Here is a 19,711-nt window from a genome sequence, read left to right as displayed (position 1 = left end):
AGGAACTTCTGGCCTGATTTAAAAAAAATATTTCAGTGTTAGATAGCCCATTCATCCGTATCCTTACGGGAACGAGAACCACGCTAGTAAAACCGCGCGGCGTCAGCTAGTATTTAATAAAATCTGCTATCTTAGTACCCATAACACAAGCTACACTTACTTTGGGCACAGTAGATATAGTGCTTTGGGGCTAAATAGTGATGTGTGTATTTAAGTATATAAAAAAAAAATAGGTTGAACTTTTATAAGGGATTCCACACGGACGAAGTCATGGACGTTCGCTAGCTAATTGTATTATTAATATTGTAGCTACTAAGTTATTAGTCCTGCGTTTACAGTCTCTAGTGAGTTTTATAACTATGTACCTAATTGTGTACAGATACGTTTTCCCTGAGCGCAAACGTTTTGCCTTTGTTTTATAGGTTTATAATATGTTTTAAAGTCTCCTGAGACTACTTTTTCCCCGTAAGTAAAATATCTGGGCTAGAAATGGACATAATAGATCAGGACCTTTGGGGCTTCAACCCGACCTCATAAAGCAAAGATTTTATACTACTAGATATGTCACAGTGCATCATTTTGATGCTTTTTTTACATACGTACTTTTCATTAAGCAAATAAATGAAGGAATAATATTAATAGTAATAAGTATCCTTTGTTTGTGTTTTAAACTTATTGATTTCGCGACCCCAATACAGGTTAAAAACTTCTACTGACCCCCTTGTCAGATGAATTTATAATTTAAAAGGCCACTATACGATATTGATTTTATTTATGTTGATACTTTTACTTATTAAATTACTAGTTTATTAGGAAGATACCTTTGATATCTTTACTGAAATTTGATAGCTTTACTTGTATAACGAGGGGACGCCCGCGACTTCGTCCGTGCGGAATTCAATGTAAATTTTCAAGCCCTATTTCACCACTTTAGTGTTTGATTTAAAAAAAAATTACATTATATTTCGTATTTTTTTTTATGATTAATGAACAAATTTTTAAATCTGTAACTCTAAAAATGAAGGACTTTCCTTACAAATTTTCAATCCCTATTTCACCTTCTTCGTATTTTATTTTCGCAATAAAAAGTATCCTATAACCTTCGTATCCTATATCCGTATTATGGTCTGAAACCGTGCCAAGTTTTAGTTAAATTCATTCAGTAGTTTCAGCGTGATGCTAGTATAATAAAAAAACACGGACAGACAGACAGACATACAAAAATTCGAAAGAAATATTTTTAGCTTCAGTACCGATTATACCCCCAACAAAAATATTCAAAATATCTTCACCATATAGAATGTACAAAATGTACAGAATTCGTATTATAAGTAGAGATTCTAGATGGCGCTAGTAGTAATCTATGCCACGGTAACGTTTGGTGTTACAAATGGTATAAGTAAAATCTCAAATTGCGAATAAATGTATAGAATTCAACCAGTTTTATTATAAGTATAGATATAGGTAAATTATTAGAAAGCTCTTAAATTATTGGTACCATTCGCCACTTTATGCTTGTGTTAATTGTTCTCACTAAATTGAATTTTAGTTTGTTTTCCTTCTGCATGCAACCCTAACCCTAACCTAAGGTTTTGACCGATCCACAGATTGAAAAACACTATTACACTATAATAGCTAGCACTGTTTTAAAATATTGTATGGGTTAGGCACAACGACGATATTTTGAACGTAGGTACGGTTAGGTGCAATGTATTCAAATAGGAAAACAAAACAACAAAAGTAGAACTTGTTGCATCTGTAAATAACCCGTACATAATCAGAAATACAACATGGTTGCACATTTGCGATGTCTATTTATTCTCAATCTAGAGAAGGTCATTTGCAATATTATTATGTTAATCATTAAGGGCAACCTTTATTATGTTATAAGCATCATCATAATTTAATGGTCTCATGCAAGGCCAATCCTCTTCCTAAAAGGAGAGGGAATTTGAAGCTTCTACCCAACTCACTGCTTCAATTCGGAATGGTGAGCTTATGGAAATATTTGAATCTGTACATTGAAGTATCGTGCCTTAGAGGAGTCCTGTATCAAAATTAGTCGTTGGGGGGAGGGGGGGGGGGGGGGAGAGAGGGGGACAATAGACGAGCGCTAAATCTTGAAAAATATCTTTAGTTTTTTAATTTAAAAGTTATTTTAAAAGTTTTTTTATTAGTTTTATTTTAAAAGTATTTGCTTTTTTACTTTTGTCATTTCTGCAGCTTTTTTAGGTTTTTTCCTGAGAAGCACCACCAGATTGGGTAATTTTGTAGATTACTTTTTACAATTTTTTGCTATCACACGTAAGGGGCTTCTATAGTCCGGGTGCCCCGTAGCATTGATACGGCTGTTACTGAGCTGATTTTGTAATCAGATGGTCACCGAGGCAGGGGAGTGTATTACCACAACTTTCCCAACTCTAGACTGCTACTTAGAATTCCTTGAAAGAAAGACATTCTAGATATTTCGTAGCCAAGGACAAGGACTCGAACCTTTGAAACCTCATGATTGTTATTGATTTTAAAATTTCTTTAGCCAATGGAAAGCTTATCAGTGAAAAACATACACTATGTTCGGGGCCGGAAACTACCTGGGTGACACCGCGAGGTCTCCGTTAGTAGCCAAATAAGTACTTATACATTTAGTAGGTCAGGATTCAAGGCAACCTTTGCCTTAGCAGATCATGAACCAACTCGGTCTTAAGGTCAGGGAGAGTGAGAACTGAGAATACGCCTCAGATATGTACACGTATTATCACACTAATATAATAAAGGCGAAAGTTTGAGTGTAAGTGTGTTTGTTTATTCCTCCTTTGCGCTGCGACTACTGAAGTAATTTGGCTGAAATTTGGAATGGAAATAGATTTTACTCTGGATTAACATATAGGAAAAATACATAGTTCCCGCGGGATTTGTGAAAAACTGAATTCCACGCGAAAGAAGTTGCGGGCGTCCGCTAGTAATACCTAAACTACAAGGAATCAAAGAGGTATTTCTTATCTATATTTTTACAGAGTATTAAATTACTTAATTGACATAATAATAATTAATTAAACAATGACTTCATTATTTATTCATTAGTCATTTATTTACAAGATTCTTCTATACGACCTGTAAGTAATGTTGTTGCTTAAGTATGACACAGTATTTAAATAGCATCCTAGGAATTTCCTTCCATTTTTTTAACTATTAAATGGAAAGATTTTCACCTTTCACTATTCACCTATGTTAAACCGTCCGTCTATCTGTCTGTCGTCCAAAATAGAATAACTACTTATAACAATTTTTTTCAGCATCGACGAACATCATCATTCTGAACGGAGAGCACGGATCTCCTTTCAAAATGGGAGGGGTTAGGCTAATAGTCCACCTCGCTGACCCAATGCGGATTGGCAGACTTCACAAACGTAGAAAATTAAGAAAATTCTCAGGTATGCAGGTTTCCTCATTCCTTAACCGTTTGATTATAGGTAATTTCTTAAAGTGCACATAACTTAAAAGTTGAAGGTGCATGTCCTGCAAAGGATTCGAACCTACACCCTCCGAATCGAAGGCAGACTTCATCTAGGCTATCACGGCTTTTTAAAACGAGTTTTGTTTTGCTACAATGATGAAAATTTAGTTGTTTTTGTTGTAAACATTGTATTATTTAGTATTTATTATGTAGTACGTAGTACATAGTAATTCAATTGTTGTAATCTTTTTTTTTCATCTCGTTTTGCATCTGATTAACTCTAACAACTAGTTATTACCTACCATTGCAACTGCAATTGGAAGGCTCGTACCGTAATCGACTGGGTTATATAACAACCGTCGTAAGAATTTATCTAGTCTATACTTGCGACTCGTCTCGTCCGTCAAGGCTTTTAGTTGTAAACAGGTAATAATAGGTAACTACAGCCTACAATATGGGTATCAAGTTAAAAGTGATTAGACATCAAGTGCGTTCCACCCTAGGCTCTATCTTTGCTTTTTTATACCATCAGGCAGTCAAGCGATTGTTTACGATTATACTATGTCAGCATTATGACTATGTGTCAGCTGTTATGCCGTTAGCGCTGCAGGCATGTGAGCTTACTTGATCGTCAGTGGCTGACATAACGAAAAACAAAGTGAAATATAAGTATATTTTATTTGTAGATCTAATTATACGACTATAGTTTGGTATCACCTAATAAATTCATTATTTTCATACAAAATTAGTTTATTACCTTCTTGGGTATTTTTTACATTTTTCCGAATATCGTTTTTTTAAAGCTGCTAAGTGTCAGAGCAAAGAGTGGACATCTTCACCATCCATCACAGGTCCATCACAGGTCCACCGAAGCGAAGATTGGCAGATGTGATACTCCTCAACCCTTGACCTTCACTAGGCCTTCGTAAGCGCGATGATGACCTATGTAATACTCTGAAATTAGTTTACTAAGATGTGGTTCTCCTTGTGGGCACGCGCTTACCGCTTATTTAGTCAGCGGGCTTATACCCACGTTTAGTCAGGGCGGGTATGAAACCATAAAATGAACTATGGTAGGAGAGCCCATGATACTAAAGGTGTACTTACATGAGCGATTTGTAGATTACATGATAAGAAGAATAAACTACTTAATAAGGCAAGAAAACTGCAGACTACAAATAATTAGGGCTGGCTGAAATCCTCAGAAAATATATTAGAATATAGATCTTTTGCCGCAAAGCTAAGTGACTGGCTGTTGGGGGTTTCAAATATTAATACTAAGCCGAAGAAAAATAAAAAAAAATAGCTATCAACGCAGTGCGGCGTGTTGTCAGTGTCACAAGCAGAATAATTCACTGTCTTTGACATATGCTAGTTGACATATACTAGATTAAGATTCTAATGGTGGATATCATACAGTAGATACCTAGATGACATTTCTCAATTGATTTGATGTTTATTTTAATAGATTGATAATAAAGACTTAAATAGTGAATACGCCACAAGAGCTGACTAAGTATAAGTACGGGAAAAAACCAAGATGTCTTAATTTGAAAAAAAAAGTATGTAAACGAACAAACAAACCTATATATATTGCAGTGGCGTAGTTCTGTGTTGTTACCTGCGTATTGCGTAGCTATAAATGTGTCTGTAGCTAGATACTACCTAGTAATTAGTTCAAGCTTGTTCACTTAGCCATGTACATGAGATGCGGAATACGTAACGGAAATACACCTATCAAATTAATGTCTCTTCCACGCTATGAAAAAAAGGAAATAACATATAACTTGCCTCTAGTTACTTAGTACTAAGAAGGGAAGAGAAAAAGTTTTCTTCGGGACTTGACGTTTTGAGGCACTGGGAAACTAGCCTGATTATAATTGATTGTACCCATAACACAAGCTGCTCTGTATGCTTACTTTAAGGCTAGATAGTGATGTGTATTGTTTAAGTATATTTATTTATTAAAAAAAAAAAAAAAAAATTTTACGCATTGGCGTATCTAGGATTACTTCCTGGGGTGGGCCTGGGGTGGGTCCACATGTTACTAACCAGAGTCGACACTCAATATAAAAATTTCGTTAACAATATATTTTGTAGACGCAGAACTCTGATATGACTCGACTTAGTTTATTATTTTTTCTTTGTATCTAGGTTAGGTGTCCGAAAATGTCTTAATATATTTTTCAAAATCCTTATTACAGGTTTTTCTTTATTATAAGTTGTAATGCTTATTATTTGATATTTTAAATGATATTTTGTGTAAATTTATTAGTATATCTGAATTATCATAGAATTTCAAATCGGTAGCCCAGTATCCTAGGGTGGGCACTGGACCATTCTTGGGTGGGCCCGGCCCATCCGCTATATACGCCTATGTTTTTACGATAAACGGCTTCACTCCTTTGAACGAATTCGGCATCATACAAACTATTTTAAACATGGTGAATTAAGGCTATTTACCACCTGTCACTTGACGCAAAAGGGCATTAATAACGTAATAACTTTAAATAGTAAAAAACTAAAAAACACGCTTTTAGCACGCAATAAAAATTACACATATTAGATTTAAGTCACGTGACTATTTTTTTCGTATTCCTGACAGCAAACCCTTTCATTTGATATCCATATCATGGGGGTGGATTTCAAACAGCCAGTCAGCCATCTTGGGGATGCCGCCATATTGGATTTGTAATGACGTTTCTTAGCTAATTATGTATTGTCATCAGAACTCAGAGCGTGAGAACATCAAAATTTCATCCTAATCGAAAATCGGGAAGTGGGTCAAAATATAAACGGTGTAAAAAAAACAAAGACCTGTTTTAAATCGAAGTGAGTCTGTAGTCGGGTTATCTACTTGGTCCGTCAATTATAAGTATTAAAAAAAATACACTCAACCGAAGCCGCAAGCAATAGCTAGTCACTATAAATGCCAGTAAAAATTAACATAAGTACACGAGTTAGGTATTAATAAATATTCTAAAAGAAGCTTTATGTAAAACCAGCAGACCATAAAAACAATAGGGTCCGTATACGGTCAGAAGAGGACAAAGCCGACGTAAAAGCTTAACGTTCTCAATGCAATAGCAATGTCAAGTCAAGGTAGGCTTAGGTCAACAGAGGTGTAACTTATTACGTGTTAGGGCGATGGCTCATTACTGCGTTGCGTTGCATCGTCGCAATGGATCTACTCATTGTATGCTACACCTGCGTTGCGTTGACAAACGACATCGCAGCGCAAGACTTGCCATACAAAACAAACGAGCTCTGTCCGTCGTCCGTTGAATTATCGTCGGCGACGACGCAACGCATACATTATGCGTTTGTCATCTATACTAGTAATATAAAAAGGTAAAGTTTGTTGTATTTTGGGTTACAATCTCTGGATATACTGAACCGATTATGAAAATTCTTTTACCACTAGAAAGCTACGTTTTTTATGAGTGTCATAGGATATTTACAGCCATGATAGCCCGGTGAATATGTATGACCTTTGCCTCCGATTCCGGAGAGCAATTCCGGACCGGATTCGTAGGACCGGATTCGTAGGTTCGAATCCGGTCCCGGGCATGCACCTCAAATTTTTCAGTTATATGAATTTCAAGAAATTAAATATCGCGTGTCTTAAACGGTTAAGGAAAAACATCGTTAGGAAACCTGCATACCTGAGAATTTTCTTAATTCTCTATGTGTGTGAAGTCTGTCGATCCGCATTGGGCCTTGTAGTAGACTATAGGCCTTTCTCATTCTGAGAGGAGACTCGTGCTCATCAGTGAGCCGAATAAGGGTTGATGAATGAATAAGGCTATATATTATCCCTGTTTTTCACGGGAACAGGAGCTACGCAGGTGAAACCGCGGGGCGTCGTCTAGTTTAAAATATAAAAGCGCCGACGCCACGACGTTGCAACGTAACGCCACGCACTACTGGGACACCGCTCTTACTTAAGATTATGTGTAGAGTATTATGATTATGTGAACATTCAAGTGATGACGTCTTTGTTGTTTCCTGTGACCTTGGTCTGTAGGTAACTTTATGGTGTGACGTAGATGTATATAGGTATTGTTTATAAACATGTTTGAAAAAATTTAAACTGTGGCGTTTTGTCGAATCTATACTAATATAATAAAGCTGAAGAGTTTGTTTGTTTGTTTGTTTGTTTGTTTGTTTGTTTGTTTGTTTGATTGAACGCGCTAATCTCTGGAACTACTGGTCCGATTTGAAAAATTCTTTCAGTGTTAGGTAGCCCATTTATCGAGGAAGGCTATAGACTATATATTATCCCTGTATTCCTACGGGAACGAGAACCACGCGGGTGAAACCGCGAGACGTCAGCTAGTTAGTAATAAAGCTTATGTAACGGCGTAAGGGGTATGACTATTAGTAATACGTGACTACGTTTCTCAAAATAAAATCTTTTTAATAAAAAAATTAAACCGACATCAAAGGCTAAAAAGCGAAAAATAACATCTTACTTTCTATTGATCGGTTTGAAAGCGGTGCTATGCCACCGTCAGTTCAGTGTCAGAGGTCCAAGCTCGCAATGTGCTGGCTTTAGCACTACTATCAGGGCCTCAGGGCGAGACTTTTACGGCGCCCTCCCATTGAAAAAATTGATTTATTTTTTACTAGCCCACGACTTCAGCAGCGTTTAATTTAATTTTTCACATATCCGGCATCTCGCTTGATGTCCTCGGTCCATTTAGTGGGGGGTCACAACTTGTGACACCATTCCACACCATTCTGCACCATTCTAGCACCTTGGGACCCTAATGTTCATCGGATCTTTGAGCTAGGTATGTGCCCTACCCATTGCCACTTCTACTTCGCAATTTGCTGAGCTATGTCGGTGACATTCGTACTTCTGCGAATATCCTTGTTTCTGATTCGTTGAAACTCCAAGCATAGCTCGCCCCACCTTCCCCGGAGTGACTTATTAAGCCTTAGCCTTCAAGTCTCAAGTCTATTTCTGAGCTTTCAAGTCTCAATCAAGTCTCGGATCCGTAGCTCAAAGGCTGGATCCTTTACTACCTGGCGCCCCTGGGCGGTCGCCCAATCGCACCCTACCCTAAAGCCGGTCCTGAAAACTCGAAATCGTTCCGGAATTCATTTTAATTACTATGTGTACGACATTTATTAAAATAAAAATAGTAAAAATGTTTATTTTTTTTCATTTTATTGTAAACTAGCGGGCGCCCGCGACTTCGTCCACGTGAAATTCAGTTTTTCACAAATTCCGCGTGAAACATTGATTTTCCGGGATTATAGGTAGTCTCTATATTATTCAATAACTTCCTCTATCTTTGTATAAGAGTCCCATTAAAATCGATTCAGCCGTTCCAAAGATTAATCCGGACAAACAGAAAGACAGTCAGACTGACTAAAATTGAAAAAAAAAGTTTTTTCTGTTTTGGTGTCGTGTATTAACTATAAGCAGCTTGGAAAACGAAGTAATCTTAAAATCACAGATATATACTTCAGTTTTATTTATATATGTATTACCATATTGATGATGGTAAATAAATAAATATTTTAAAGTCATTTTCAGACCAGTATTTTAAGTACCTAGTTTGGCGTTCCTGTATTACCTACTCGTATATATTTTAGACATTTTATATTGACGTAAATCGTCAGATAAAGTTTATTTATTAAGAAAATAAACACAATTACTTTTAAAACACACAAAGACGAGTAGGCATTTTAATAGTTGCAGAACAGGTATTATTGGATATATAATACATAATACATACATACACATTTCCTTTTAAGACAATATTATTATTAATGTTAATCTCAAAAACTTTATAATTTATTGTACCTATTTTAGTACTTACAAAGGCGTTTCTGTAATATTTAATTGAATGTTATTTCATATTGATATATATGTATTCTTAAGATAAAGTTACTTTTTTATTGAGAAAGAATACAATAAGGAACTTAAGCTAAGTTATCCTAATAACTATACAAATCATGCCCACGTGGCAAGAATACTGGCTGCATGTCCGCGCTGGACAGCCAGGCTGATCCTTTGCGCAAAAAATGAGCCAGCCCTTCTGTCACCAGTCGAGGCAACTAGCCGCGGTGATATGATTCGGTAAAATTTTTTGGCACTGCGTAATAATGTTACTTAATTTATTAAGTATTAAAACAATAGACGAGTAGGTATTTTAATACTTTGGTAATATTAATTAACCGATTAATATGTTAATGTTAGTTTAACCTTAAAATAAATTATATTCTAACAACTTAATGAGTGCGAGTCAAAACACGCACTTGTTTACTCACTGCAAACGGACTCCAAGGTTCGTAACTGGTTTAACAAGTTACATAACGTAACGTTACGTTACATAATGTTAAAGTTCAATTACATCTAAGAACCTACTAGAGCTTGGATGGTGTGCTTCGAATATTTCCATAAAGTGTTTTCATTAACTTCATTCATTTAGTTTGAGCATTCTACCACTGAACCACTGATGCAATCAGTGGGCGATGGAGCGAGCTATGCTTGGGCTTTCTCTGCGTGATCGAATCAGAAATGAGGAGATCCGCAGACGAACTAAAGTCACTGATATAGCTCAGCGAGTCGCGAAGCTGAGGTGGCAATGAGCAGGCCACATAGTTCGAAGAGCCGATGGACGTTGGGGTCCCAAGGTGCACGAACGGCGACCCCGCACCGGAAAGCGACCCCCACTAGGGAGCCGCTGGATGCTGGCGGCTCGAGACCGTTTTGTTTGGAAGTCCATGCAAGAGGCCTATGTCCAGCAGTGGACGTCCATCTGCTAATAATTATGATGATGATGAGGATTTAGTTTGAAGCGCCAACAATTCCAAGGAGACCTTAACACCTAGAGATCCGTTCCCATGGGTGTACGCGGATAAAATATAGCCTTTGATACTCACAGATAATGTGGCTTTCTATTGGGTAAAAAAATTGGTTGGTATGAATCTTCAATGGCTCAGTGGTGAAGGGGCCGCACTCATCACCGAGAGGTGGTGGTTCGATTCCCGTCCGGTGGTGTATTATCGTACCCACTCCTAACTCAGTCTTGTCAGATTAACTGGAGGGGAACGGGAATGTTGGTCATATTAAAAAAAAACGTGGCAAATATTCTTTTTTTAAACAAAAAGAAAGTATTTTCTAAATCGGTTCAGCAGATCCAGAGATTACTCCTACAACACCACAAACTGTACCACTTTATAATATTGGTATAGTTATAAATATATTGTTTGTGTTATTAAGCGATGGCTAAGTCAATCTATTTTATTAACCGACTTTAAAAAAGGAGGATCTCAATTTGGGTGTTTTTTTCTATACTAATATTATAAACGGAAAAACCTTTTGAACCGATAAAGATGATTTTTAGTATTATGTTATTGGGACCTTTCAGCAGAACATAGACTACTTTTTATCCCTAAAATAAAAATAGAAGGCGTGAAATAAGGGTTCAAAAATTTGTATGGAAAGTCGTCCATTTTTAACCTACTTTAAATAAAGGAGGAGGTTCTCAATTCATGTCTTTGCTTTTGTTTTTAAACTTGCGGTTATAAAAATTTGTGTATTATTCATGACAAAAATTACTGATTTATGATTTTATAAAATTCAACTCTAAAGTGGTGAAATAGGGGAAGTTTACATTGATTTCTACGCGGACGAAGTCGCGGGCGTAAATATAAAAGATAAGAAATATAAAAGATTATTAGTATTCTATGGAAATTTTTATGGAATAACTACCCAGCCGGAAATTGCGGGGAACGAACCCACGACCTCATGGCGTTGAGTCTGGCCTTTAACCGGTGCGCTATTGAGGCTTACAATTTTGTTTATACACATTCCAAAAAAAATGAACAAACAGATCGAGTAAAAGTAGGTTATATCTTTCTTCGCTTGCAATCAAGGTCGTTCAATTAATAAAGACACAGAGACAGAGCGAACCGTGTCAATGTTAACAACTTGTTTATTAAAACAACTTACTACATACTAGCGTGCACTTCACAAATGCAAAAATGCACTGCATATCCTAAGGACTCAATACAAACCTATGTACACAGATTTGTATTGAGTCCTTAGAGTGTAACTGGAGATTGAAGTATAAAGGATATACCACAGAATATATTGGATATATTCTGTGGTATTGGTATTTGCAAAAATCCAGCCGTAGAGAATTATATCTCTAGAGCTTAAACAATCCATACTTACTTCTGCACTACCTAAGAGAATGAAAAGATAATACCTGAGACCAGCGGGCTTCACTAATTTGGTCTTTATTAACAACCTATTAAAATAAACATCAAATCAACTCAGAAATATCTTCTACCTACTGTATGATATACACGAAGGGTTGTTTATATAGGGCACCGGATGACATTTGTTACATAGAATCTCAATTTCGTATATGTCAATTGACATACGTCAAAGTTAGTGACAACCGGCATATGGGCTGTGATGAACAGGAAATTTGGACTAAACGGCGTTTAACTTATTTAAACGGTTGATTATGTTTAAACGAATGTCGGTGAACTCGGGTCTAGCCTGTTATTGGATGTGCTTGTAAAGTCCGGCCGCTCAGAGATTGCGTTTCTGACAGGTCGTGCGAATTGGACAAACATATTCAATTACAATTGTCTCGATTTTTAGCCGACTACGGCGAAGTCAAAAGGAAGGGTAATGATTTTGGCAGACTATGTATGCTGTATGTAAGTATCTATGTATGTTCCACCGTAGCGCCTAAACTACTAAACCGATTTTAATTAATGAAATGTCAAAAGATTTGTAATAATAGCGCCGGTGGGGCTATCTAAATATTATTAGAAAAATATGACGGAATTGAAACCTCATAACCTCGTTTGGTATCAATAGAAAGGTCTCTATTGTGTCTCTCTCTCTCATGTTACATTGCCCACCTGTCAAAAATGTAATCTCTGAGCGGCCGGCCTTTAATTTCATCGTCAAGTGTATTTTACAAAGCATAACACAGTCATGCTCAAGTTTTCAATGCTGTTTGGAAGCAGCAATAACTCTTAAAATGCAGCCATCTTAATATGCTTCGAAGATAGGTCCTCATGTGAAATTTGGAACAAACTCCTCTCGAGAGGCTTGATTACTGCGTCTGACTATGTTAATACCTGTTGACTTAAACTTCTGCCTTCCAAATTGTAAACAGTACCCTAGCACGAGATTGATACATTACGATTGTTGTATTCGTACAGTAAAGCCTCAAATACGCTACTCGCTTCGACGCTTCGATGAAGTCCTGAAGTAAACCGATCGGATGAGTAGTGTAGCGAGGCCCTTTGTGATCGAACCTCGGATCGTTTCGACTCCTTTGACACGGGCGCAAAATAAGGGCTTTAAATTTTAATTAATTATGAAGATTGAAGACGTAATGAAAATGGTAAAAACAAAAATCCCTGGCTGAGTTTGTTGTGTGTTCTTCTCGGACCAAGGTGCGTTTGGTACCCTCGTAACTTAAACTTATCATAACTCTGAATGTCGTGTCGTCCTGTAGTGCTGTATGGATCAGAATGTTGGGCGGTGGAAGGGACGGATAGTAAACGAATGCATGTGAACGAAATGCGTATGTTGAGATGGATGTGTGGTGTGACAAGAATAGATAAAATAAGGAATAAGTTTAAAAGAGGTCTGAAGGTGGCGCCAGTGACAGAAAAATTTAAGAGTAGAAGGTTAGCTTGGTATGGACATGTAATGCGTAGAGAGGAAAGTCATATTACTAGAAAAATGTTGAATGTGCAAGTGGAAGGACATAAGAGGAGAGGAAGGCCAAAGAAGAGATGGTTGGATTGTGTGAAAGAGGACATGTGTGTAAAAGGAGTAGATGATGAGTCGAGTAATAGAGACGAATGGAAAAGATTGACATATTTTTCCGACCCCACTTAAGTGGGATAAGGGTAAGGAGATGATAATGAACTCTGAAGTTTCAACAGTGCTTGTAAACTGAGTCTACCTGAAATAAATGATATTTGACTTCGACTATTCGAATACCATCATAGTAAACAAACCAAACAATGTCGTACTACGGGCACCAAGTCTGTGACCTAATAATAATAATTAACGGAAAATACGTTGTAGTTTGCAGCATAAAGTTAAAATTATTAGTTCTTAAGACAATTTAAAGTGTTTTAAACTGTAAATATTACAGAGAACAGCTATTTAGTAATAATACATATTCTTAATAATAATGCAACGATATTTTATTATTTTAGAGATTATTAGACATTTTAGGAAATATGACGTGTCTCAAATGATGAAGGAAAAGCATCGTGAGGAAACCTGCGTACCAGAGAATTTTCTAAGTGTGAGAAATCTGCAGCCAATATTGGGCCAGCGTGGTGGACTCTCTCGTTCTGAAAGGAGACTCGTGCTCAATAGTGAGCTAAATATGGGTCGTTATTGACGATGATGATGGATGATGATGATGAGCGATTATTAGAAATAACTTTCGTTGTTTACTATGCGATTGAATGAAATTGTTCGAAGATATCGGTGTAATAATGTATTTAGTGGAGCTTTTCATATATTCCGAGTCCCAGTCTATCTCATTATTCTGATGTATTTGAATTTACAAAGAATAAAGGATTATGACGATATAAAACCTTAGGTATTATCGTTGTGTATTTCGATCTAAATAAATTGTGAATATGCTACTAATATTTGACTGTGGCTTCTCTGGGCATGCTTAGGAACGTCATAGAGTTAATTTAAATTATACTTATGACCAACATTTTAAAATTATGTAAAATAAATAAATTACGTTTTAAAATTAATTAACATCAGATTAATATTTAAATAATATAAATTTTGTTATAAAACAAAACGTTTTATTAATTGTTTTAACGAACTGACTATACAGCAACCGTACGAATAAATTTATTTTATTCTTCCAGTGACTGATACATTGTATATTCTTATTAGTCCGGCAATTAATTAGACGGACGACTACTAGTTTAGGTAAGGAACTTTAATTTTAAAATTCAATAATGTTTTTTTTATATAACGCATTTTCTCTGCGGTTTATAACTCTTCGTGCGTTGCCTTTTGTGGTTGTTCGTTATTCGATTCTTCTTGTGGTTGTTCATTAGTCGTTTCTTCTTGTGGTTGTTCATCAGTCGATTCTTCTTGTGGTTGTTCATCAGTCATTTCTTCTTGTGGTTGTTCATCAGTCGTTTCTTCTTGTGGTTGTTCGTCATTCGTTTCTTCTTGTGGTTGTTCATCAGTCGTTTTTTCTTGTGGTTGTTCGTTATTCGTTTCGTTTTCTGGTTGTTCGTTATCCGTTTCATTTTGTAGTCCTTTGTCATTCGTTTCTTCTTGTGGTTGTTTATCATTCGGTTCGTTTTGCAATTGTTCGTCAATCGTTTCAATTTGTGGTTGTCCGTCATTCGTTTCGTTTTCTGTTTGTTTGTCATTTGTTTCTTCTAGTGGTTTTTCGTCATTTGTTTCTTTTTGTGGTGGTTCGTCAGTCGTTTCCTTTGGTGGTGATTGTACAACTCCATCAACAGCTAACTGTGAGTATTTAGCAAAAAAGTCTTCCCAAAATTGTTTCCTTTTCCCCAAAGGATTTACTTCCATCTTAAGCTTTGCTGTGATGTGTAGGTAATTGGTTTTATCGCTACCCTTCTCGATCGGCGTCCATTTAAAACCCTTCAACACGCTGTCATCTTCAGATGGTGTAGGGTTTCTGAAATGAGATACATAATTTATATTTATTTAGTTATAATTTTTATGCCCACGGTTTACCTGTACAGTTATTTTATAGTTAAAGGCATAACCGGACACCTGGCCCGGTCTGCAGCCAAGTGTAGGATGTTCATATGATTTCTTTAATTAACCTGGTCATTGCGGCCAAGACCTACCGAATGCCTAGTGCGAGTGGTGCCTAAGCTGTCATAGACATCATAAAGATATAATATAACTAGCGGAGGCCCGCGATTTCGTCCGCCTTTAGACTTCCTTAATCCGACCCTGTCACCCGTTCTTAGTGGTATCTACTAACTATATACTACCTCCATCTATCTATAAATTTTTCTTTGTGTGATCAAGCGGTTTTCGACATTTCGTGATGACCTTTCGCTTTTTTACATATATGTTTTTAAAAGAGTATTTGCCATAGTTTTTTTAAATTTGACCCATATTTATACTTATTCCCCTCCAACTAGTCGGGAAGGAGACTGTATTAGATTCTTTGTCTATAGATGTATTATTAATACATCATCATAGTTGTATTATTAATTAACAGCTAACTAACCGAATTTTTAACTCATTATTAATTTATTCGTACAGTAATATTTTTTAATTAACCCTTAGTATATAAATGTTTTTTGTCCCAAATAAATCCGCTGAGTCACTAAACCAATTTTGATTAATTTTGGAATGACGATAGCCTGGACCTCGAAGAAGGAGGACTTATTGCTTCAAAATAAAAATTGAAACTCTAATTATTAGATATATAAGATATAAGTATATTCATTTAGGAAAATCTCGTACCACAGTGTTAATGTATCTCTGAAACGGCTTTACCGATTTTAATGATTTTTTTTTGTATATGTGGCACGTATCAGAATAGATCGTAAAGTATTTTTTATCTTTCTATCCCCATACTAAATCGCGTTTTTAGTATTTTTGCAACAACTAGTAGTAAATTTTTATTTATAATTGTGCAAGGAATAATTGTACGCATAAAGTTAAAAGGACATTGAACCTATATGGCATTAGTTGACCCATCGCCAATTTGATTGTTTACGAAATCGCGGCGCATGGTGAAAGAGGTATTTAAAGTGTGCAAGATACAAAATTTGTGTAAAATTGGTAAATTACCCTGTTTTTGCGAAGTTTGCCCATAATCGCACCATTCTCTTCAAAACTTTAGATTCATTTTGTTCACTCAAAAGCTTTTGTAGTAATTCATATTTTTCTTTAATTCTGGTACAAAGCTGTAAATAACATAATTCATCAACGATTGTCGCTCCCCATGGTTCTAGCCAGTAATGTAAGTATCTTGACATCATCTCCAGATTTTCATTCAGAGATCCTCTAAAGTTGAACAAGTAATAGTATACAGGTGACTGAGATTTTTCAGCGAGCATTTCAGCTGCAATATGTAAAGGATAGTTTTGCAGTACGTCAGCTATATACACGGTATATTCGAATAAATTATTATAGTAAAAATAGCCTTCTTTAAAATAAAATGTAAGAATATCTTTTATTGCTTCATCGTATGAAGCGCTATTTTCTACAAAAGAAAAGTTTTTCCGGATAGGGAATAAGAATAGAAACTTCTTGCTTTCGGCTATAGTACGAGGGTCATAGATAAAATGTGCGGCCAAATCTAAACCCTCTCTCGAATTCATACCAATCAAGATTGGCACATCGTTAACTAGATTACTCTTTTCTGGGAGGGACGTTAGCACAGCGTCTTCGCTGTTCTCTTCAATGACAGGCGCAAAAGGGAATATACTCAATTGTGATTCCACCACTTGTTCTTCATCGTGCAAGGAGCCATCAGCGTCGATTAATAGATAAGGGTCGACTGTTTGTAATTTTTCAAGTAAAATTTCACTATCATCAGTAGTAATATTAAATATTTCGCCATACTTAAAAGCTTTTTCCCTTAGATTTCTCCCAAAAAAGGTTGCTTCTAAAGCTGTTCCACTTTGCATTATGACTCTGCTAAAAAGACCTTTAGCTTTTTCACTGTATAACAAGATGTCTGCAAGTACCGCACCACCGCGGTTACCCATTAATGTAACACGTTCAGTGTCACCGCCAAAATTTTTTATGTTGTCTTTCACCCAATTTAATCCTAAAATGAAGTCCTTTAAACCATTGTTAGGTGCGATAACGTCATCCATCGTGGTCAAATATCCAAATACACTTAAACGATGACTTATAGTGACAACGACTACATCTTCCTCAATGAAAAAATCAGGAGAATATGTGTCCGTTCCATTAAAACCTGTTCTGAAGTTGTCATTGTAGTCAAAAACTATAACTGGAGCAGAACCTTCTAAGTTTGGTGTAAATACGCTAATATAGAGACAGTCTTCGGAGCCAGATATTCCCATCTTTTCCATCACGCGTGCTCTAGTGTTGAATTGCACACATGTTGGTTTATTACTGTAAGCTTCCAGAGTCTCCTTCCAACCCTGATGTGGAACTGGAGGCTGAAATGAATAGGAGATATGAACCATATTAGAAGTAGGTACGTCAAATATTACTATAAAAAATTGTAGTAATATTTGACGTAATGATGTAATAAAAAGTGCTCTTGCCACCATAAATATTCCTGCGCTAATCGAGTCGTTAGGAATCAGTCAGGATGATGGCAAGAGACCTGATGGATTGACGCTGGTTCCCTGGGAAATGGGGCGGGCCCTAATGTGGGATGCTACATGCGTCGACACATTAGCACCGTGTCATATCAGGGAGACAGAATCAAGACCGGGAGCCGCAGCAGAAAAAGCTGAAACCGGTAAGTGGCTCAAGTATGCCTCTCTGACAGAGAGTTACATATTTGTACCTTTTGCCGAGACCCTTGGGCCATGGAGTCGCAGTGCCAAAAAAAATTACCGTATCATTTCACCGCGGCTAGGTGCCTCAACTGGTGACAGAAGGGCTGGCTCATTTTTTGCGCAAAGGATCAGCCTGGCTGTCCAGCGCGTAAATGCAGCCAGTATTCTTGCCACTATTCCACGTGGGCATGATATGTATAGTTATTAGGATAAGTTAGCTTAAGTTCCTTATTGTATTCTTTCTTAATAAAAAAAAATTGTATGACATATTGGTTTCCATGATGATCTTTTCATCCCGGAAAATTTTATGGTTTCCGCGAGATTCGTGTAAAACTGAATTTCGTGCGGATGAAGTCGCGGGCGTCCGCTAGTGTGAATATGTACCTACTATTCAAGATAATATTTGAACTAAATATACTCATAATAGGGTACATTTTTTTTTATTCTTTATAAGTTAGCCCTTGACTACAATCTCACCTGATGGTGAGTAATGATGCAGTCTAAGAAGCGGGCTAACTTGTTAGGAGGAGGATGAAAATCCACACCCCTTTTCGGGTGAGATATTATTTGTAGAGAGAAACTCGGCAGATTTAGTTAGCTAGATTAGTTAATAAGAATTTGAACTAAAATAAAATAAAATTGTATATCGTTTGGATAAACGATAGCAAAGAATTTACATTACTTAAACTATTTACTTAATTAAAATTTGAGACCCTCTTTTTATAAAAATCCTATCAGTGAATGTAACGCTGTAAATCAATATTTTTTTAAATTTCTATTTTCGACTGATAAAAGTAATACAGGATTGTATTTACAATCAAATTTAAATACATTCAATTAGAAATTAAGTATGTTTGTTGATTGAATTAATTTGTATTTTTGGTTTTAATACCTTAAAGCGTAATTTTCCAACAGGCGTCTCGGCGTATGGAATACCTTTAAAAGAAAAATAATTGTGCTGTTTGATGAACGTCCTTTCCACTTTCCCTGATACCGCTCCATACTTTGTTTTCACCTCCACTGTTTCGAAATCGCCACTTTTCGATTCCAATGGCTCAGAGTTATCATCACACACACTATAATTTATTAGAATTGCTAAAAATATGTAAGTAAGTTTATAGGAGTTCATTTTAGTTTATTATACAGTATATTAGCGGTTCAGAATACACACAGGACTAGTTATCATTGTTTAGTGATATATCGCTATGTTCTTATCTATTAGGCACTACGTGGTCTTCAATTCTGTATATCGATAAAGTCGATAATAATAAGCTGTATAGTTAAGTCAATTAAACTCGCAATAATAAATTATGAGATCGGTGAAATGATAACTTTATCCGGAAAACGTAGTTTTTTATCAATTGAGATTATACCGCCTACTGGATTATGAAATCGCCATTAATAGATCATGAATAAAACCTTTGGATATTGCCGGCATGGTAAAAAATAAATATTTTGTTAAAAATTTCGTATCTAGTGCTAATAAATTTACTTTTTTAATTATGATTAAAATTTAATATTTCAATAATTAAAATTAACTAACACAACAAAATCGCGGCTACAATTAAGCGAAATCACGAAAATATGTTAACTTTTATGCAACCCTTCGTAGGATCATTCATCATATTTATTTTAAAATAAATACCATAAAGACTTCAGTTTCTAGAGAATAAAGTTACCGTTTTATATTTGTGTCAATTTAGTAGTTGATTTTGAAACGGTTGCATAATAGGG

The 19,711-nt window shown here is 36.0% G+C and overlaps 2 protein-coding genes across 2 annotated transcripts in view; one reads left to right on the top strand and one right to left on the bottom strand.

Annotated features, from left to right (window-relative positions):
- Positions 1-2,825: 2,825 nt before the first annotated feature.
- The window catches only part of LOC112057584 (juvenile hormone esterase-like), a 46,381-nt gene continuing 29,495 nt past the window's right edge, over positions 2,826-19,711 (top strand). Inside the window, exon 1 of the mRNA XM_052887959.1 lies at positions 2,826-2,989. The gene's annotated coding sequence lies outside the window, so the exon portion shown is untranslated. The remainder of the gene's footprint in view (positions 2,990-19,711) is intronic.
- Positions 14,484-19,136, bottom strand: LOC112057324 (juvenile hormone esterase-like). The gene is made up of 3 exons (XM_024097822.2): positions 18,870-19,136; positions 16,284-17,629; positions 14,484-15,147 (listed from the first exon to the last, which is right to left on the bottom strand). Exons 1-3 carry the CDS (start codon positions 19,104-19,106, stop codon positions 14,484-14,486), a joined length of 2,247 nt encoding a protein of 748 aa, XP_023953590.2. The 5' UTR covers positions 19,107-19,136.

The sequence above is a fragment of the Bicyclus anynana genome, chromosome 20 (assembly GCF_947172395.1).
Source record: "Bicyclus anynana chromosome 20, ilBicAnyn1.1, whole genome shotgun sequence".
NCBI lineage: Eukaryota > Metazoa > Arthropoda > Insecta > Lepidoptera > Nymphalidae > Bicyclus > Bicyclus anynana.
This window is presented reverse-complemented; position numbering and strand designations above follow the sequence as displayed.

Bases quoted from the DNA above. Each gene is read 5' to 3' on its own strand.
- LOC112057324 (XM_024097822.2), bottom strand. From the start codon at position 19,106: ATGAACTCCTATAAACTTACTTACATATTTTTAGCAATTCTAATAAAT. The intron at 17,630-18,869 runs GTATTAAAACCA...TATTCATTTCAG, and splicing joins TTGGAAAATTACGCTTTAAG to CCTCCAGTTCCACATCAGGG. The intron at 15,148-16,283 runs GTAATTTACCAA...ATCTCATTTCAG, and splicing joins GCAAACTTCGCAAAAACAGG to AAACCCTACACCATCTGAAG.